Source organism: Drosophila subpulchrella, chromosome X (assembly GCF_014743375.2).
Source record: "Drosophila subpulchrella strain 33 F10 #4 breed RU33 chromosome X, RU_Dsub_v1.1 Primary Assembly, whole genome shotgun sequence".
NCBI lineage: Eukaryota > Metazoa > Arthropoda > Insecta > Diptera > Drosophilidae > Drosophila > Drosophila subpulchrella.
This window is the reverse complement of record NC_050613.1, coordinates 28,534,451-28,556,603: the sequence shown is the minus strand read 5'-3', so window position 1 is coordinate 28,556,603 and position 22,153 is coordinate 28,534,451. Positions and strand designations below refer to the sequence as shown.

Sequence of the window (22,153 nt, the reverse complement as noted above, 5' to 3'; positions counted from 1 at the left end):
GCGCACAACAAAAAGACCGACTGTTTTGAACAGCTAACAACCTAGGCTACCGATCCCCATCACATTCCGGGAAATTTATTTTTTGACTAAATTTCACATTTTTCATAAGGGGTAACATCGTCTATTTTTGCGAAAATCCGTCAAAAATTAAAGTTTCCGGGCTTGAATGCCAATCGATTGGGAATTTAATTACGAGCTCAACGAGGTATGACATTCCCAATTCCGACTTTATTTCGCTAAATGATTGCCAAAATACGTATTCTTTTATAGTTTTTGCAAGCTTAGTTGCGATATTTATTTTCTGCTGTATATAGGTGTTTATATACGTCAAGTGTTTGTGTGTAAATTAGATTGGTTGTAGTACAAAAGTTATAACAAAATAAATAACAAGAAATCATTTAATACAATATTACGCGAACATACATACATTATTACGATGCAATCTCTGCACATTTTGGTTTACGAAGGCTGGTGGTCCCAAGGCCCGGTCCACATTTTCAGAAAAAAAGACACGCCCTTGCGGGATGGGTACGAAAATCGAATCAAATGCTAGAACTGCGAGGGGGGATAGGGAATGGAGGAAGTCGGGGATTCGAGACCCCGCCTCCTAGACGTTCGTGGGCGCGTCCATGCCGCAGATAACCGACTTGACCACCGACGCCGCCGAAATGGCTGCGAAGTTCTGCCACTTGCGGGTGGATGTGCCGTCCTTGTAGTCGGCGATGCCCTTCACCAGAATGAAGCTCTCCCGGCAGTTGCCGATGATGCTGTCCAGCACACTGCTCATCTCCACATCCGTGGCGAGGAGGCCGTACTTCCTGGCGAACTGGGTGCGGAGCTCGTCGCTCCTCACCAGATCCCTGCCGGAGCCAATGGGTCCCAGGTGGAGGCGCAGGCGATTGACCCCGTCGACCTCGTCGGCGGCAATGGGATGGGCCACCTCGATCACCTCGTTGTTGCCGATGTTCATGAACAGCTTGTCCGTCCGAGCGTCCGGCCGATTGAAGTCGGCCTCCGTCTTCTGGGCCAGCGCCTGCTGGGCCTGGTTGAGGTAATCCTCCCACGGCCTCTTTACCTGCATGTTGGCCTGCAGGCTCTCGGCGATCTGCTGCAGCGAGTCGTTCACCGGGAAGTAGGTCTTAACGTCATCGCCGCTCTTGTACAAGTACACATACGGTTTCTCCTTGCTGTTTGGCCATAAAATGGGGGGAACATTAGCAAAGGTAACCCAATAAAATGCGATCTAGTGCCTCACCTATTGCTGATCAGCGCCCGCTGCTTGTCCACGTACGAGATGACCACGTCGCCCAGCCGGACGTGCTTCTTGTAGTCCGTGTAGTGGGGCACGCCCCCGGCCACGCCCACGATGAAGACGAAGTCGACCTTCTGGAATGTGCCCAACAGGCGGGTGGTGGTGTTGCCCGTCGCCGTCATCGCCTCCCGGTTGCTGCCCACCGACGGGAGCTTGGTGCTCACGATCCTGTGCGCCCCAATGTTGCCCAGGGTATAAACGTTCGATTCGCCTGCGGAATAGATAGGAAAGCTTGGTAAGTGGGTTTTCGGGCAGACAGTGGTTCACGCTCAGGACAATAATATACACCAGTCATGAAAACAAAGGGTATGCGGATCAGATATGATATGAAAAAGATAACCAATAAATATATAAAATAAACATTATAACATTATCTTTCAAAAATTAAACATTCTAGTAATTTTAAAAAATAATTTTGTTTAAACATAGGACATGTATTTTGATGGTTAACCAATTCACCAAGTGCGTGACGGAGTTAATCAATCCGTCTGACGGTGATACGAGTGGGTACATGTATATAAAATATAAGGTCCTGTAACCTAGGACAATCCTTTACCATAACAACAACCAAATACAATGAAACCAAAAACCGACGACACAACACACACAAAAAGGACACGAAAATGACAAGAAATCAAATTATTCTAGGGCAAGTTCATAACTTTCTACTTTCTACCCAAGTTTATGGCAAGTCATTCGAGCACAGGTCTCACTCGTTAAATGCGAACCGAGTGTTTACTGTGCACATGGGTTACATTCTAAATATTTGTACTAGTTAATGATCTTATTTAAATGTTATTATAATCATTGGAAACAAATATATAAAATTCGTCGTAATAAAAAACTACTAAACACTTTTTACAATAGGTATTTCGATTAACCCTTAGAAACCTATGAACTTGACCTTGATTTATGGGTGCTTCTGAATTTTGATGTGGTTTCTGGACATTTGGCTTACCGAATCTTCGTTTCTTTTTGGACTTTCTGAGTGAGTTCGTTAGATTGGGATCGGAATCTGTTACATAGGTTTGTATTTTTGGATTCAGGGGTAGGTGAAATGTTTTTTTATATTGCAGACAAGCAAACAATCAGCCAAATTGTATGCAAATTCATTCGTAATGGCGAATTTTTCGTGATTTTTTGGCCACCGTAGTCGAGGTTAGGGAACAGAAGGGGAAAGAGATAAACAGAGAAAAGATGGTTAGCCAAGAGTTCGATTAGTAAGAGTTGGGGAGAAGTCGACGAGTCTCGTTCCAACGCCAACGCCAATCGCCAAACGATATTGGCCATCGGTAATCGAGCGATTCTGCGGTTCGTTATCGAACTGAACCTACCGACTGTGGTGTATCGGACGAATGTCTCCTTGTTCTCGAGCATCGCGTCCACGGCGAGCTTCTCGCAGTACTGGGCCGTGATGATGGCGATGGTGGGCTGCTTGTTGGAGGCGATCGTGGGCATCTGCTTGACCACCTTGATCTCCTTGTCCTCGTGGTGGATGCGGGTGTACGCGTTGTACTCCATCGACTTGATCAGGCCGCGCTCCTGCAGCGACTTGATCACCAGCAGGACATCCTGCTCGCTCCAGCCGTAGTCCCTGCGAAAAGGAAAATATTTTAGTATTCTAGCTTTCGAATCCATTTTAGTACTAGCTTGGTAGGTATCAACTTTATACTTGATAAAATTAACATATTGTATCACTTTTACCAATGAATAATGAAAAATAGAAATTCCTCAAAAGTTCATACCAAAGTTATATCAAAGTTAAAAATGCATGGAATATCGTTAAAACGAGTATAGTTCTAATATACTTTTGTATCAATGTACTAAAATCAAAGACTCTATTTTTAGATTAAAAGAAATTAAACCCCTGAATGTTAAAAATTCGATTAGTAAACCAATTATATAAGGGGTAAGAAGACCACAGCTCTATAATTTTCCATTGGATATAGTTCTAATATACTTTTGTATCAGTGTACTAAAATCAAGGCCTATTATTTTAGATTACAGAAATTAAACCCCTGTATTCGATTATTTCAGTAAACCCATCATATATGGGGTAAGAAGACCCCAGCTCTATAATTTTCCATTGGATATTTTAGCACTTTGGTCAACTACTCACTTGGCCAGATCCTCGGGGGAAACGGGATTGGGATATGCCTGCTCGATGAGCTCCAGCACCTTCTCCTGGGTCAACGGTGGCGACTCAAACTGGGATTCCTCTAGGGAAACTGGGGGGAAAAGAGGTGAGGGAAACACACGATTAAAGCACATGTCTATGAGTCCCCTTTATAAATGGTTATTCATTTAGCCAGGATTTCTGTTAGCGAGCAATGACATCTACTCTGAGCGGTGGGCGTGGCTGGTTAGGCGGTGTCTGTTAGTACAAAAAAAAACACACACAGACATCGGCTGGCAGGTGGGTCAATTAAGTGCTCAAGCAGCGGATGTCAGATTTTTATTGCAGACGGCAGACAAATTGGACACTTGAGGTGTAGACTGCCTTTTGAGGACAACTGGAGGGGGTTTGAAAGCTTTTGGTTGTGGCTTTGAAAGTAGCGAAGGTGGCGGTGGGAGAATCAGATTCATATAATAGCTGTGGAGCTACAGCGATAGTGGAAAGCCGAACCTACAGTCTTTACATAATTTCTTCATTTTGTATGTTATCTTCTGCGGTTTCTAGCAAGTCAACCCAAGGACAAATGTTGGTTTAAATTAAACGTAAAATATAAAATAATAACTGGAAGCGTCAGGTCGGTATTCTTCTCTTTATCAAATCAAAGTTATAGAAGCTAGGAAACAAGAAAAAAAACAGTTGGAGAGCCATATCTTCAGGGGATATGTTTGCTTACAGGAAACCAACTGATGGTAGATCCTCTACCTCTCGGAATTTCTAAAGTTTGGCCCCTACAAAGAGCCTTTTGTTAGCACACAAAGCCACCTAAAAACCTCAACAGCTTGCAAGGCATTTATTTTATTTCGCTTTATTACATTTCTGTTTTTTTATTTCTTTGGAGTGCACAACACTTTTTTATACATATACTTAATGCATTTTTTCGTGAGTTTTTAGTGCGTGCATTAGTACGAAAGGAAGAACAAAACGAAAAACGAACAAGGAACAACAAAGAAGGCGGAGGAAGGAGTGGAAGTGCAACGAAGCGGATACAAAACGGAGTTCGTTGAGCGGATTAGATGATTAGTTGTGGGAGCACTCGAGCACGGGACACGGGAGCACTGGGAATCCCCCATTCACTTCCGACGGGCGCTCAGCTGCTCGGTGTACATGTCCAGCCAAATGGCCTTCATCAGGTTGTCGCCGTCACCTGTCTTCCGCTGCGCCAACAGCGCCTCCTCGAACTTCCGGTTGCAGTCGCCGTAGCAGTAGATGATGTACCCATCCCGGGCTGATCGCCAAAAAAGCCACCCGCACAGCCCAGAGGATAGATTGAGTCGTTCGGTTCAGATGAGAAGTCAATTTTGGATGGTACAGTCAGTAGATTATACTCGGAAGGTAAGTTGGGCTTGGAACTTGATTTTCACAGAGTGCAATGCATTGAAATCCCCAAGCAAGGTGTCTAAAAGAATGCAATCAAAAATTTTACACCGAAGTTCCAGGGTAAAATGCATAATTGCATCCTTTAAAACGCCTTCTTAAGGGATTCCAAATGCAGTTTTTATGTTTAGGCCAAGTTCCCTTCTTACACATCCCTATAAACAGAATTGGACGATACTCACGTGGTCGCGAGGGCGGTGCAGAGGTCTCCTCCAGGATGCGCAGCTCAATCTCGATGGACTGGATCTCCGAGTATCCGTGCTGCAGCAGCTTCATTATCTTCTTGATGAATCCCACATAGTCTGAGGGGTAAAATGAAAACCAAATAAATAAAGCCTTAGACTATTTAACAATGACCGATACGAGCAAATTAGTTTCAGTATGAAAGTCCTTTGGATAAAATTCCAAGAGAGTCTTGTTAATAAAAAAAAAACCAATTTACATTTTAAAAGTAAACAAAGAAAATCAAATGACAAGAAAACTGAAGATTTTAGAGATATGATAGCACCTTAAAAGGCATATCAAGAAAGCCCGTTCAAAAGATATTGTAGTACACTATTGGGAACCATTTAAGGAGGTCCCAAATCCTATAAACCTTTTACCAACACAATGCCAACCCACCTCTGGGAAAGTCCTGCGGACTGACCAGCTCCTTGAAGAAGTCCTGGGCGATGTGGGCCTGCTTCTCGTCGTTGGTCAGCCAGTCCCTGAACCAGAACCTCAGCGTGCGCGACTCCTGCGAGTGCTTGCCCGTATTGGCGCTGACCAGGAAGACCCGGAACTCCAAGGACAGGGCGGCCGCCTTGCTGGCGCTCTTCTGGCCCGCCACTGTATCCTTGTTGATGATGATGCCCGTGTGGTCGCCGCCGGCGACATGGACCCGGTCGTTGATCTCGTCGACCAGCTTGCGCTCGATGAGGATCACCGTGCTGTTGGCCGTCTTTCCGCGGGGCGTCATCACGACCTGTTCTGTGCGCGGTGGCGACTGGCTCCTCTGAACGCCGCTCGAGTTCTGATCCAGCTGGTCGTGCTCCTGGTTCTGGCCTGCGACAATTTTGCCATAGTTTTTATTGCCATTCGGCAGGACTCCGTTGCCGTTGCCATTTCCATTTCCACTTCCATTCCCATTGGCTGTCTGCGATTTGTTTGGCTTGGGGGGCGGCGGTGGCGGTGCCATCTGTATGTGACTCCTGCGCTCCGACATGGTGTGCTCCTTCTGCTGCTCCTCCTGCTCCCTGCTTCTTGCTCCTGGAACTGCTGCCCCTTCGATCCGATACGGTTCCGCTGCTCCGGCGACGTCCTTGAGGCCAAACTTGCTGTTGCTGCCGAAAGAAAAGCAAAAGTTGACTGTCATTAGTGACTGGTGGAAAGTGGGGCGTGCTAATAAATTATATTTAGATGGTTTTCCATTTAATGATAAAATATCATATTTTTCATATTTAGTATTTTAGCTGAATTATAATTTTTTATAATTACTTATAGCCGTTATTAAAAATGCAATTTAAAGTAATTATAATTTTTGAGTATTATTATTAGTATTTTCCTAAAACCTATTTTGAACAAAAACGAATAAAAATTCTAAAAAATTCTTTACATAAAATAAAATATTTCTCTTCATGAATTATGGTTTTTACTTTAAAAGCTCAAAAAATATTTGTTGTAACCCAGAAAATATATATTCAACGGTATTTAGTATTTTTATACCTGAGTAAGGGTATACTAGATTCGTCAGAAAGTATGTAACAAGTAGAAGAAAGCGTTTTAATATTTTGTAAGAATTGAAATGAGACTAATGGGTATTAAAACTAATACAAGTTCCAAAAATATACTTGGGATTTGTTATCTATTTTTTGGCTTTCAGATACTTCTAGTTTCATAATAGATAAATTAAACTTTTTAAGAAAATATTGCTCTGCACTTTCGAAGACTCTTCACTGTGTGCCTCTATTTTTAGCCAGCGATTCGCATTTCCATATTTCCCCTACCCGTGTTAAATGTTACCTGTTCCCTTCGACGCCCTCTGATTTCGGGGCTGCTTTCGCTGTCTGTCTGGCAATGGGCCAAACAAATTTAGAATTCATAAATAATTGGTGTCATAAATCCACCCTTTTGGCAACCTACTGCGACCCAGTGACTTGGATTCGGGCCCACGAAATAATAACAATAAAAGAAACCAAAACAGAGCGACTAAAGAAAATCAATAGGAACTTGGTAACGCCGAGTGCATGACAACCATATAGAGGGGGTCCAAAACGGGGGGGTTTGCTTTAGGGGGTTGTCATTTGGGCCAGCCACCTGCCACCCCCTGCAATTAAAGGCAAAAGCCAACTTCCGGCCAAATGTCACCAAGCAGCCACAAAAAGGTTTTTGAACTCGCCAAGGGAAAAGCGAAAGAGATGGAAAAATTGCTAAGAAAGGGGCGAGGGAGGTCGGAAAATGGGTGCCTGGGGGTTGGCCTGCCGCTAAATTTGCATAGGACAAACAAAAAAATAAACTGAAAGCCCCAAGGGAAGGGAGAGGCGAATGAACTGAGCCGGTGAAAGGACGAACGGAAAGCGGAAAATGCAGAGGAAATAAAAATTTACATTTCCCAAATGCCAGTTCTTGGAATTCCAGGTCCCAGAAGAACATTATGGCGAGGAAACTCATTAGATGGAAACTACACTTTTCGGCTAATGAGGGGAAAATCCGAGCACATATGTGTAGTAGTAAATGTTTGGGTTTCAAAACAACGACATTAGTCAAGTTAAAGTATTCCATTTTCTTTGGAATATGGTTTTTGTTTTATTTTTTGTTTATAATATGAACTTGATGAATGCACAATTTATTTATTTTTAGTACAATCATGTCCATTAATATTCAAATAACCGTTGGTTTTGGGTTCCACACTTCTTTAATATGTAATTTTTTGATATTAAGCGAATATTGTATTTTCCATCCCCCCACAGACTTATATATGAGACATTATCCGTTCATCCCATTCACTTAATTAGATTAAAGCGTTTCCTCCCTCTTCACTTCGGTCGCCAAAGGGTGCACCACTCGAATTTCACGGCCGGAAATTATTTGCCGTCTGCAATTTCAATTAAAACAAAAACATGTACAAATATGCGAAGATAAAGTGCACCAAAAATGGTACAGTCCCGCCCCCGAGACACTCCCTTTGCAAATGCATTTCTTCACTTCCGTTGGGCAATATTTTTCGTTGTTTTTATAGTTCGCCGATCTTTGGGGCGTCGTCTGGAATGGAAATTCCTATCGCAAGTGCCTGGCGATGCGTAACTCCCGAGGGGGCAAAGGGCCCGGCCCCAGCGAAAACCCTTTACGGTTGACAGAACCCCAGTCACGTGTCTTGACACAAAAATGTGTACTTCCTACATGGAAAATTGAACAATGCACAGACACAGCACACAAACCAAATCAAATTTCATATTTGGCTGGACAAACACAACATTTTTAACAGGAGGAATCCAGCTGCCACTTCCGTTAGTAGTTTCCACCACAACCCACGCAAAACTACGCTTTTTTGAATACCCTTTCTAGGAGGTATCCCACATTATTAATAGTTCATATCATAACACCTTATACCTTATTTATACTAATTTTAATAATAGAAAAGGTATTCTTTTCTGCATTTTTACTTGAATAATATGTTTGACTCTACTTTGACTCAACTATATATCTATTATTATAAGGCTATCACTCGAAACTAAGAATCAACGCACAGCGAAATCCATCTAATTGAGACTGGTCACTAATTGTTGGATTGAATAAACTTATAATGTTATTAAATGTATGCTGGGGTGTTGCTACTATTTTATTGTCTTTTGCTAGAAACATACTTGGGCATTTGTTTTTCATGCACTGGGAACCAAACTACAGAACGTAACACTTAGTCATAAACTCCACCTTTTTATAATCTTCAAATGACTACACCCTTTTTAATTTCAATGATATCGGCAATCCTTGGAACTGTTGTCTAAATACTGTGTATTATTCTATTTAAATCCATAGTCTTGTTTAATCTCAGTGTGCCATTCCAGTGAGACACACTCAGCCAGAAAGTGGGCTGTGAGATGCCCACACAAGAAAATCTTATATGTAGGCACTTATTTAGCAGCGATTTCCAGTTCCCCTTTTTTGCGTGGGGTCTGATATTTTTTAGCCAGGGAGAACTCCGCAGTTTCCTATCAAAAACAAGTTAATCTCACTATTTTCCCATACCAAAAGCAAGGCAAATTGACACGTCTACTTAACTACCGCAGAGCAACAACCGCTAATTACCGCATAATTTCAGTTAATTTTCCCTTTCGTGTCATTAGCCGGGGGGCGAACGTGACTCAAAGTCAAAGTTTCTGAACCGATACGACTCAATAAGTAAAAAGTAAACTCGGGCAGGCTGACTCACAGCGGAAAACGTGATCAGATCGAACCTTGTTGATTCAATGGTTAATTGACAATCAACCGCGTTTGTTTTGTTCTCCTAGTGGAGGCTCCTCTGTAGGGCTCATCCACCGCCCCATCTGTTCTATCCGATTAAGCAATGGATATGGAAATGCCTGCAGCTTGCCCCATCGAGCTCTAAATATACTTGAATGGTCCCCGACCATCAGCGTTTCTGGACATTTTCATAATTTCGTTTCATGCCAAGGTTATTCCGAAATTATTTCTCACCCTGCCTCACAAATGCCTCAATTGTCTGGCGGCGAATTGCTTTCGCTTGTTTATGAAACAATTTGAAAATTCTTGTAGCAATATTTTTGAAGGAGGTTCCTCGAACTCTTGTGGGTTAAATATTGGGCTAATTTATTTGGGATAAACAACGAGCCAAAATTTGCATAAAACTTGCTTTTGGTCCTTATAATATTTGTACCCGCACAGAGAGAATTATGTAAGTACATTGTTCTTGAATTGAGAAAATTCGTTCTTAAAAACCGTGTAAGTACATTTTGGTATCAATTTTCTCAATATTAGAATCAACTTTTTGATAAGTATACACTACTGACTGGTCTAATAGTTTATTGGTTGAGATATACAATGTAAATACCAACTTGATTCGAGCAAAATTAAAATATTTTCAACTCCAAAAATGTCGTTATATTTTTAAGAACATTTTTAACTCAGATGAAAACGTCAGAATTTTTTCTGTGCGTTACTCATAGAGTAATTATTTCAACATTAATTTATCTGTTATGCTTAATTTTGTTTTTTTGTTGAATATTTTTTTGTTTTGATCTTTAATTTCGACGAAATAATATATCTTCTATCCGACGATTTAAAAATTTGTGAGTTCTTAGGTATTTATTAAATATTTATGTATTTTTGATCCATGATTTCGAAACCAATATTATATTAATCTGGGATACCTCTTGCAAATGTGATTATTTATTCTTGCCGTGAACTTTAACTGCCAATAGAATTTGATTTTTGATTTGCATATCTGAATAACGTTTAGTCGGCTGAAATTGTTTTTCCATTTCGGTTAATTGAGTTTCGTTTTGAGGTTGGGATCTTTTCAAGAAGCTTAAATCAGCGATGACGTCAGCCCTTTATAAAGTATACTATTTCAGTGTGATGGCTTTTATCGTCTGTGACGCAATATTTATGGCATTTCTGATTATTTAAATCGGCAAACAAGTCGCGAAGTCGGGAGCTGACCTTCAAAGCGAACAAATCTGAGCTTGGGAAGGAACTTAAACATCACGAATATCACAATAATTTGTAAGTGTTTTCAAGTTTTTTTCTTGTTTTCGTTGCTACTAAAATGTATTATATTTGTGATATTAGTCACATGTTTTTCCTAAGTTTTGATGATTTGTTTCCAACAGATCAGCAAAATCCACGATTTCCTGTCGTCAGTTTGTCTGGATTTTCTAATCATCCAGTGATTCACTCCGCGAACGTTGCGCAAATTGGAGAAATATTTATACTCAGATAGCGAGATTTATTTGTCTTTCGTCAGATGGCTCACAAACACTATTTATTGAGTCGCTCGTGTGGGCGACGAGAAAATAATGTTCCCCCTCTCGAATCGGTTTTATGCAATATTGGAGGTTCTGTATAGGGCACAGGTTTCGACATCGTCTTGTGCGTCACTGTCCCCGTCCATCTTTATTCATTTGGAATTCCTTGATTGGATCACTTGATCAATTAGCCGCGGATCACTACTTGATGCAGTGCGTGGGTTCCATTTGTTTCTCTCTGCCCTCGAATGACCAATCGCCGCCCCTAAACCCCCATTTTCTACATTTTATTTCCTTCCTGCACGGAATACATATTTTTTCATTATATTCGAACTACAGATACAAATATAGGAAAGATCAAAATAATAGAAATATTAAATCATGTCCTAAAACTAGGTTTTATTCGCGAAATAGAAATATGTAATGTTAGAACTATAAATCGATATAACTTTTCTGATTAGCTCTACCTTTATCCATTATCGAACACTCACCAATCATATTATAAGGTACCTACAACCAACCCTTCAAACTGCATGGCTAAAAGGGCTTGGAAAACAAGGCATACAAGCAATTATAGTGCGTCAGATGGACCTTTCAAGTTTTAAACCACAGCCCCATCCACCGACTTACTCGAAATGCAATCATTAATGAGTAAAAACCATGCACAAGCTCAAACTCAAACACGCAAGAAAAGAAAAGAAAAGTCGGTTTCCTTTGGTTACACAATAGCCGGCAATATTCCGGGAATTAGCGGGGCAAAGTTCAGAGCACCACCCTCCCCATAGAAAAGCCATCCATGGTGAATGGTGGTTGGTGGTTTGGGTGGTGCTCCATAAATTAGAGCGACTTATGGCAATATGGCCAGTCGGACAGTTTTATGGCCACGGAACACACATCGAAAATGCAGTTTACAAATGCTGAAAGGCCCCATTTCCACCCCCTTTGCGATTGAGCCAACCCCTTTGGTTTTCTTTTGTTTTTGGGGGCAAAGTTTCTTAGTGTGTCAGTGGTGGTGGTTGAAGGAGCGCCGATTAGAGGCTGATTAGGGCGTCATTGAGTGACCTACTTAGCGGTTAATGATTGGAAACGAGGATGCAATACTGATAATGGGGATAGTCAGCGTAAAAGCCTCAATGGTACTTCAAAACTGCATAACCGATTCAGGCCCAATACATAACCGGTTCAGAAAATCTTCAGTTTGGAAAACGATTTAGTGGAATCTGCAAGCCGGTTCAAACCCGATACACAACCGATTCAAAAAATATTTAATTTTCGATGCAAAAAAGATATACTAGGTCGAGCACAAGCCTTCAACTTATTAACTGCACTGACAAGCAGCTGCCAAAACCAGGTCACATCCACTCTGCTCTAATATTACAAAACAACTTTCAAATATGCCGACAAACGCACAGAAAGACGGGTGAAATTCGCGGCTCATCTCGAATTGCATTTGTTTATCGGCAAACAAAAATGAGGTCGAATTCCCCTTCATCCCACTGACAACTTCGTATCACTTTACATCAGTTGCAGCCCACTCACGCCTCATTTCATTCACGTAAAAAGTAGCCCCGATATCGGGAAAAGTCACAGAAGAACTTAAATCAAAACAAGAAACAGTGGAAATTATTTTTAAATGCAGAGCCGGACGAAAGACCGGGAGAGTCGGGCGCAGAAGGAGGAGGTTTTCCAAGTTGAATGAACCGCACACCGGGTAGCGAATACATCGAACAGATAATTATAAGGGGAGCAGATGGTCTCGCCGACAGTCGACCGGCAACACATTGCCCACAAAAATAAGGTGTCTGAAGGGGTAATGGCATTTTTAATAGACTCACGAAATACAAATAATAAGCGTTCTTTAAAATTATATTTTTTTTTCTCAAGATCTGCTTAACCGAATTTGGTTGGAACATACAGGAATACTTTCCCCTGAAATAGAACGTTCTTTGCAAAAACATTTCATTTATAAACAAAAATTCCAAAAGTTGCTAAGTTTTTCGATAAATTATGGTCGAAAATGGGATATCTTACTGATTTGAGTCAAAAATGTTAAAACGGAATAGTAAACCTTCAACAAAATATAAAAAATTGCATACTGTTTCCCTATAATGTTTTTCCTGAATCCCAATTTGTTTTCAAAATTTCCCAGAATGTGCAACAAAATTGCCTCCCTAAAAAACTGGAAGAAATACACAAAAACAAAAAGAAAAGGAAAACTGTGCTAAGTAAGCAACAATAAATAATCTGCACAGCCAAACGAGAATGAGATCATTTTCGGATGCCTCTCACGCTTTTTTCAGTTTCTTCACTCTGCTCTCTGTTGTGCGAGTACACAATTTGTTAACCAAATGTTTTAGCCTCGTGAAAATTGTTCAAATTTCCACCGACTGGAACAGCGGACATACAACAAAGTACAGAAAAAGCTAGGGGAAAATGCAGGTCAGACAAATAACATGGAAAATAGAAACAAAGCCGAGGCAATGGCGAATAAACTGCGACAACGAAACGTGGAAACGGAAATGGATTTAGATAAACCCAGTAAGTTATAAAGAACGCAAATACCACTATCGAAGAAGTACAAAGTGTACAGAGTGGGTACGAAAAATAACAAATCCCCAGACTCATAAAGGGTAATCGCCCGCTTGGTTTCCTGGGGGTCAGTATCGTTATTCTCACTTAGCCTTGCTGCTCAAATTGCTTAAATTGAAATTCAAATGCAGCACGGCAGCAAATTTTTTATGATATATATACCCTCGAATAGTAATGGTTATGTACGAACTTAGATTTAGATATCAAGATCTATGGAATACCTTTTTTGAGGGAAATTCAAAAGATTGTTAGAAATATTGCGAATTTTATCTTTTGTACATTCTAAGTTTAAAACATGTTGTGAGTACCATAAATAATTGACTCAAATATATGCATAATGTAATTCAAAGTGTTAGCAAATGCCAGCTCAGAAAATACAACAGATTGTAAGCTCCAAAAATTCTAAACCTTATTTAGTAACTATAGAATACCATCTTCATCTTTATCATATATGTATGATACTATAGTACAACTAGGTAATTGAATTTTGTTTGTGGTTAATTTAATTGTTAAACAGTATCTAATCAGACGATGAAAGCAGCCCAATGCGTAAGAAATTGCCAAACATGGCCAAGTAAAATAACAAAGCCCGAGTCTTAGGTTTTGAGTGGGGTTTATAAAGAGCCCTCATTACTCCGCCGGAAGAAAGGTGAAAGCACATACAGCCAGCTTTACCACCCCCACGTTCCCCGGGTCTCACACTTTAGAGACATTATTACTGAACATTAGACTCACCTGTTGCTAGATAGACCTCGAAAATGACGTGTTTTATTTGCCACTTGATTTGCAACCGGTTCTCCTCTTCGGTCACTTCTATTTGCTTAATTTGTTTTATGGTTTGCTCGGTTTATTCCACTACTCTATAAAAACAAACGTGTGTGTTAACAACTTTTCACAGAATTCTGATTGATGCACAGCGCAAAAAATACATATCTCGGGGAAAAAAAAGAATGCGAAACACGCGGAGCAATGAGGGATTATCTTATCTTATCAGCTTATCAGAGAGTGGGTGGAAAAGGGGGAGTTGGGCAATGTTCCGTTATCAACCGATAACGCGGACATCGGTTTGTTGTTTGCCTTTTTCTGTTTTTCTTGCCATTCTGTAAGTTACAGTCATTTAGCACTTGCGAGAATTTAGAAATTGCCCAGCTGACGTCAGAGTTTAAAAAAGGTGTGAGATCTCCAAAATACACGGCAGAAATGTTAAAGTGATAAAAAGGGATATATATCAAAAACAAACATGTTTCTTAATTTTCATTCATTTTTCAGGTGATTTTTTTCAGTGCACCTGAGTCATCTGATCGCCAAAGCGAGCTCAGTGACGTCATAGAAGGGTTGCACTTGAAATATGGCAAACAAAAACAACAACTGGTTCACCTTCAGCTGATCAGCCAGTATTGCTGTCTCCCTCCCGCACTTCATTCAAATTTCAAACCATTATTGTTCTTCATGTTTTTTGTTCTACACTTGCAAAAACAAAAAGCAAACAACAAGCACGCAACAAAGATAAAAAAAAAGATACAGACGTTGGTGAACAAAGTCTCTAGGTGTGTGTATTGAATTACGCGCTATTTATATTAATAAATTGCACATTTCCACCGTTAGTTTAGTTAGTGCGCGCGTCACTCAGGAAAGGTGGGGGATAGGGGGAGGGGAGGGGAGAAGGACGCGAGGGAAGAAGCGCGCGTACACCTACTCCAAAACGCCGGCAAAACAAACCCTCCTTTCAACCACTCTTACGCGCTGTCTTGTTTATACTTTTATGCTCAGCACGTCGCGAATCAGAGATGTGAAACCTGGACCAGAACGGACGGTACGTACCGACAGCGCGAGGAGTAAATTTTCGAATGATATTGTTGATATGCAGAAAACCGCCCCTGAAATCAAAAACGCGAAACAGGCTGACCGGTATTTTTGTTTTATATTTTCTGTATTTCGCAGGTGTTGGCGGATGGTCACACCAGCTGATTTCGAATTTGCTCTCCATCTCTTTATAACAGAAATGTTTATATATTTACGCCCCAAAATAAATTTGAATCCATAGCCAAAATAAGGGGAGTCGTCCTTGTCTTAAATTGGCTTATTTTTCTATGAAAAAAGCTTTTTTTTTTAAACACTTGCAAAAAACACACAGGCCTCTGCCGCTGTTAGAAAACGATGTATATTAACATTTCTGTTAATTTTTGTCTATAAAATACCACTTTTGTTTGTTCAAATATACCAAATATCAAAGCTTTCACGGCGCTGCCTTACTAAAAATGCACAGAAAGCTCTTTTTATGATTTTCGAACCTAACAGCTTTTTAAAAATTAAGTGTTGGGCAATTTATTTATTTCACAATCATTTTTAGGGGAATTAAAAATTAAGTTTCTTTCTATTGGAGATATATAACCAAGGTTTTTTGCAAAGTACTCATTTTAAGTTTTTACGAACCAAAATGATCTTTACAGATAATGTTATGAAGAAGACAGATTACAAAAGTTTTATATTTAATAATTAATGACGTTCAGATACAAATATATCTTAGGACTTAACTGAAAATTACAACAGGAGTTGTGAACAAAAATGTGAAGCTAAATAATATGGTGAGAGGTTAAATTAAATATTGAAAAATTCTGATTCTGAATTCTGAATATGTTGTAATTAAATTATGTACCAATATGGAAGACCTAAAATATGCATATATTTTGGTCTTTAAATTTATAAGTATTACATTTAAATATAATTTTACTTTTGGTAGTTTGACCTGGTTTAATTATCTATGGAAGAAGTCGCTAACTCTTTTGTTTTCACAAAGATCAAATAATACCCTGCCATACGATTGAAAACTTTATAAAGAAGATAGAAACTTAACAACTATCAAAAAGGTATACCAACAAGGTTTAAGTCCTTCCTCTACTTGAAATACAAATAATTCTTAGGAATTAATTAAAATGACAATTCAAAGACGTGTTTTTATGGAATTCTAAATAATAGTGCATACTACAAATTCTAAAATATGTTTTTTCAAAGGGCACTCGGAGCCAAGCCAAATTAAACGACCCGGAATGCGAATGGGGTTCTTCTGCGCCAGGAGCTGCTCCAGGATGCTGCCGCTGCTGAGGACTAGCATGGTTTGGAAACTGCACTGGCGGCCAAAGACAATGTCCTGGGCCAACATATCGCCGATCATGCGCACCCAGCTGGGCTGGTCGATATTGTAGTGCTGGATGAGCAGCTGCCCCATCTGGATTCCCGGTTTGTCCAGTGGATGGCCTGTTTGCCACTGGCATCCGTCAGCATTGTGGCACAGGATCCTTCATGGTCCACAGGACTTGTCTATGTAGCTGAACACCCGATCGATGGCGTCGATCCTCACTCCACTGCAGAACGTGTTCTGGTTTTTCCTAAAGAAAAAAAAAAACTTATGTATTAATATGTAAGGAATAGTTTTTGAATGCCTTATAATATAATATGTAATATAAATTATTAATATAACTTGCTTTTAATATTTTCTATGATGTTGCCCTCTTCTAAAACTCGGTTGATAAAGTTTTTGAAAAGGAAAGAGATGGGGCTAATTTCCTTTGATCAGATGGTTTTTGAAAAAGAAAGAGAGGGACTTACTTCCTTTAATCGAATAGTTTTTGAAAAAGAAAGAGACAGGGCTAATTTCCTTTGAAAATTATACAATTAAGATGTAGACCGCTACAATTTAAGAACGATTGTTGAAAAAGGGGTGACACCTTTATCGTCTCCAGGTGAACATATCAAGTAGATCTTATAAGATATGTTTGCATAAATATTTAGATTTATGGATTACAATAAACAAGTTACCATTGCAATCCTATCCGATGTGCTGGGCGAGAAAGCCGTAATCGTGGGCACGGTGGTCGGCGAAATAGCATCGCTAAATGGCAACATCAGAAATAGAATCAAAGGCCGAGTCCAAATTAGCATCCCAAAGCGGGTCGTCAAAGATCCCAGGTAAAACAGTCACAAGGTATGAAATCAAATCAATTTGCCGATTACCTTTTCTATTTCTTCTGCACAGTGCTTATTTTTCAGAACTCAATCCTCGTAAAATAACCAATGAATCCGAGATATTTTTACCCAACTGCATATGCAGCATTCTTTATTCGCAAAAAATAGGCTTTGTGTTTTGACAGAAGTTTTATATGTGCCTCAAATATACATGTTCCTTTTGTTTATGTTTTCAAAAATGTTTTCTCATGTAATCTCTGCAATCTTAATGGCACTTTTGTATGCAACACGTATACATTTTGCTTTTCGTTCCTTTAAGTTGACAAATAAAATACATTACATATATATAATGAATGCAGATTCTCAAAATACAGACTATTACATATTATCTTAAGGCTCGGATTATGAAATATAAATCGTTGTCAATAAAATAAAATACATCACAGACAACAAAAAAAAAAAGTACATTTCTTCTACGTGCGTTTTCTCGAACTTTCACGCAGCTTTTCACATTTTCTTAATACTAGTTTCCGAGTTTCAGGCACAAAGCCTCCTTAGCGACGTTTGCCCTTCAACATCTCCAGATAGTCGATTACAAGCTTTGGGTACAAGTACCTGACAGACGGAAGAGTGACTGTGTCCATTTCGGGGCAGCCCTTCCAGGTGACGAATAAGAAGTGAAGATCTCGAATTTTGAAGCTGTGCTCGACTTTTTCCATCTCCAGACCGCGATCCAAGCCAAAGATACCCTGGTACGGCTGGTTCCAGGGATTTCCTGCCCCCCTGCGCCCGCCACGTCCATTACGGCCATTACGTCCACCGTTACCACGTGCCCTGGACAAATTAAAGGCGTTTGCGATTGGCCTAGACAGGCGGTCATCCAGCTCTGCGAGCAGCTGGTCAATTTTGATCTGATCTGGATCCCTAATCGTCATCTGCTCCAGGTTCGGCAGGGCGTTCAATGCATCCTGTAAGGGATTCTCAGGTAAAGCAGCACTGGCGGCCAACGGAAGGGGTGCTGCTGCTTCTATAGTTTCGTCGCTAGTATTATTGGCTGATGCCAATTTTAGTTTCTTGGTCTTTGCCCCTTTTCCAGTCGCAGCAGGCAGCGAATTTTTAGGCTGCGTGGCCTGGGTAATGAATCCCGAAGACGAGGTGGGAAGGTCATCATCCACTTCGCTTCCAACGTCCATATTCGTCGGCTTCTGCTGGGTAGAGGCGGCTGATCCCAAAGTTTCGTCGCTTGTCTTCTTGACTGATGCCAATTTGAGTTTCTTGGGCTTTGCCCCTTTTCCAGTCGCGGCAGGCAGTGAATTTGTAGGCTGCGTTGCCTGGGTAAAGGATACCGAAGACGAGGTGGGAAGGTCCTCATTCACATCGCTTCCAACGTCCATAGTCGTCGGCTTCGGCTGAGTAGAGGCTGCCTTCGACGTCTTGGCCAACTTTGCCTTATTCTTTCCGCCTTTTCCCTTCTTCTTGCCATTCCAAGGCTGGTTGCTTCCCCAAGCCGTTTTGCGTTTCGAAGAGGTGGTGGGAGCCTCCTGATCCTTTTCCTTTACGACGGCATTGGCGATAGAAGTGTCTGCCAGCTTGCTTTCAGAGGAGGTGATGGCAAGCCCCTGCTCCCCTTCCTCCACAATATTCTGCTGTTTCTCCTGGGAAGAGGAAATCGGGGTGGGGTAGTCCGGAACCTCTTGCTTTACGAGGTCAACAGATCCCATGGAAGGGTTGCTGCCAGAAGAGGTGGCGGCAAGGGCCGGATCCTCTTCCTCCACGGTTGTCAGCTGCTTCTCTTCGGTAAAGGATACCACAGGCTTCCTCTTTCCGGACAACATTGTGGGATATTCCTGATCCTCTTGCTTTATTAGGACAGGAAATGGTGGAAGCCCCTGCGGCATGACCTTGGTAGGAGATCCACCAGAAGAGGTGGTGGGAAGAAGAGGATCAGGCTGTTCGTTTACGACCTTCACCTGCTGGGCCTGGACAGAGGATCCCTCGGACTGCTTAGCGGCTCCCACAGAAGTGGTGGCAACTTTTGGGTCCACGTCCTTTGCTAGCTCCTTCTCGACCTTCGCCTTAGCCTTCTCCTGGCAATCATTGAACAGCTGTTGCTCGTAGTCGCTCACCAAATCGAGACACTTGTCCATCTCCTCGAGCGGCTCCCAGGTGCTCTGCTCGATTGGATAGCCCTGCCATTTGACAAGGACGTGGGGACGGCCGTTAAGGAAGCTTTTGCCGACTATTTTTTCTACGATAAACTCGGCATCCTGATCATCAATGGGCGATTCTCCGCCAGCGGATCGCTTTCCATTTGGGTTAGTGTCAGACATTTTAAGCTTTTCAGAGACAACCAACAAGAAGACCAACAAGGGGACTGGGGACTGGAGACTGGAGACTGGAACTACCTTACCCTGGAAGCGTCGAAGACGAAATGGACGAGAGAAGCGTCGCGCGCAAAAAGGAAAGATGGCGCAAACTTGGGCTGGGTGCTGCCAACTCGCTGCAAAATGCATTTACTGCACGTGGTCTGGATAGCCAGCCTCCACTGCCACTGTGTTCATTGACTGTGACGTGATTAATTTGGTATATACCATTATGTCATAAAATAATGCATTTTTATACATAACTTATCATTTCAAACGAAATATATCAGACATAATATTAATCGCTAGTGTCGCTAGTGCTCTGATCATAAGATGGTTTATAGTTTTAATCTTTATGTTAGCTTTATATAAATAAATACAAATAAAACAATTTTCTTAACATACGATTTCCAGCTATGCTTGATTGGGTACAAATTTAAAATATGTTATAATAAAAGAAATAGGATGTTATAAGCAATTAAGTAATGTACATGTACAATGACTTATTAATAAAAGCGTTGGTCATAGGAGACAATTTAAATAGGTTATTAATAAATGGCTATTTTCTTAACTGTTGAATTGTCGCAAACTCATATAATAATTTGGGCAATTTAGGGAACAAACCTAAATGGCCACTGTTCTTTTTTTGAACCGCTATGACCAGTTTTCATATTTTCGTAAAGTAAAAACCTGTAACATTTTATTTTTCTTTGATTTGCTTTAAAAAATTAGTAAGGTAAAGGTAATGTATGCTTTCTAAGTAAGTAATGCGTACTGCTGATGCTTAAATGTTTCAGAGTTGCCATAACTTCTTAATGAAACAGCTCTGGTTTTCAGCAATTCAACAACCTCAAGGCTTTTGAAAGGCTGAAATTTAAAAAACTTTGTTTGTAAGGAGAAGCTGAAAAACAGCTGACCAAAATTCAACGATTCAGCTGAAGTCCCACTGACGCTTTTTTGAAAGTTCGCACTTGTGTCTGAAATATAACGGACTGGAATATCCTCAATGACGCTCTAAATTCAAACGCGTTGGCAGCGCCGGAGCTTGCCGCCATATTTAATTTTTCCATTTCCCATTATTTTTTTTTGGGTTCTTGCAAAAAAATGTCAGGTGAACAGCCGGACAAATCCAGCGGCTCCTCGGATGAATCTGTGCCCTTCTTTACAGTCGAAAAGATCATTGGGAAGCGCCTCGTGAAGAGTCGCCTTGAGTACCTGGTGAAATGGGAGGGATTCTCCAAGAACGAGAACTCCTGGGAGCCCATAGAGCACGTGTGGCACTGCTCCGACTTGATTTGCAACTTCGAGGCGGAGCTGATGAGGCAGGGAAAGGCCCAGGAGGCGGCTACACACAATGAGCCGGTCGAAAAAATCCTGGACAAACGCCTCGCGGGCGGTTGCGTTCAGTACCTGGTGAAATGGCTGGGCTATCCCAAGGAGGACAACAGCTGGGAAACCATGCAGGCCCTGAACCACTGCTTGGACCTTCTAGGCGACTTCGAGGCGCAGCTCATGGCTCGGAGCCAGGGACAGGAGGCGCAGCTCATGGCTCCAAGTCAGGACCAGGAGGCGACTACCTCGGCGGGGAGCAGCCAGTGGCCCTCCGGCAGGCCAAAGCGAATGAGAGCGCTATCTCAGGAGCAGCTAGTTGATCAAAAAGCCGTGATCAATTCTCCTGCTGTGCCAAAACGCAGGCGCAGGGGTCCATGTCCTCGACAAGACTCGTGCATTGTGTTCTTGGACGAGTCCAGCGACCTTGGGACACCAGAAGCAGCAGTGGCATCTCAATCGGCAGCAGCACCTGCGCCCCAGGAAACGAATGAACCGATCAGCAGTGAGGAGCCACCATCGGATGTCTTGGTAATGGAGCCCAGCCACAGCACTCCGCCAGACCTGGAACCCATCCACAGCGCTCCGCCAGCCCTGGAGCAGCCGCAGGTTGGTGCTGGGGCTCACTGCGCATTGGACATGCCGGGCCTGGACACCGAGCAGGAGGAGCTGCCAGGCTGCAGCAGTGCGTCCAATCTGGCCCCGAATAGCTGGAAAATGCCGCAGTCCAAGGAAACCTTCGGGTTGAAGCGCGGTCTGGAGCTGGATAAGGTTTATCACAGCTTTGCGGTTCGCGAGCATCTCTTCCTGTTTGTCACCTGGAAGGGCTGCCCAACGGTGGACGCTGTGCCTCTGGAAGACCTAGCGAAGAAATACCCAATTAAAGTATTGGAATACTTTGATAGCCTGGAAAAGATACCTTAGGCTAACCAAAAAGATAACAACTAATGAACCAAAGATTTATTTAAAATAATATGTAACTAATAGAGGCATGCTAACTATATTTTAACAATTTTTTTTTTTTACAAGCTAAACATTTTTTATAAAATTATCTTAGCTTCGAGTGGCCAGCTTATATATATTT

At 41.6% G+C, this 22,153-nt stretch overlaps 3 protein-coding genes across 11 annotated transcripts; 1 reads left to right on the top strand and 2 right to left on the bottom strand.

Annotated features, from left to right (window-relative positions):
• Positions 1-257: 257 nt before the first annotated feature.
• LOC119556952 lies at positions 258-15,255 on the bottom strand. 9 transcript variants are annotated; one of them, XM_037869451.1, is made up of 10 exons: positions 15,173-15,255; positions 14,150-14,274; positions 5,484-6,184; positions 5,045-5,164; positions 4,633-4,713; positions 3,432-3,540; positions 2,647-2,906; positions 2,271-2,327; positions 1,256-1,523; positions 258-1,187 (listed from the first exon to the last, which is right to left on the bottom strand). In XM_037869451.1, the coding sequence occupies exons 3-10, from the start codon at positions 6,064-6,066 to the stop codon at positions 608-610; spliced, it is 2,058 nt and encodes a 685-aa protein (XP_037725379.1). In that variant the 5' UTR covers positions 6,067-6,184; positions 14,150-14,274; positions 15,173-15,255; the 3' UTR covers positions 258-607. The 9 variants fall into 9 exon arrangements, with proteins under 9 accessions (XP_037725379.1, XP_037725381.1, XP_037725383.1 ...); XM_037869453.1 differs by having other exon boundaries at positions 15,155-15,252; XM_037869455.1 differs by having other exon boundaries at positions 15,236-15,251.
• Positions 15,256-17,931: 2,676 nt separating this feature from the next.
• On the bottom strand, positions 17,932-19,707 carry LOC119555991. Its single transcript, XM_037867722.1, has one exon. The coding sequence runs from the start codon at positions 19,705-19,707 to the stop codon at positions 17,932-17,934; it is 1,776 nt and encodes a 591-aa protein (XP_037723650.1).
• A 1,137-nt stretch (positions 19,708-20,844) lies between these two features.
• Positions 20,845-21,993, top strand: LOC119555990 (chromobox protein homolog 2-like). The gene has a single exon (XM_037867721.1). It carries the CDS (start codon positions 20,845-20,847, stop codon positions 21,991-21,993), a length of 1,149 nt encoding a protein of 382 aa, XP_037723649.1.
• Positions 21,994-22,153: the final 160 nt, after the last annotated feature.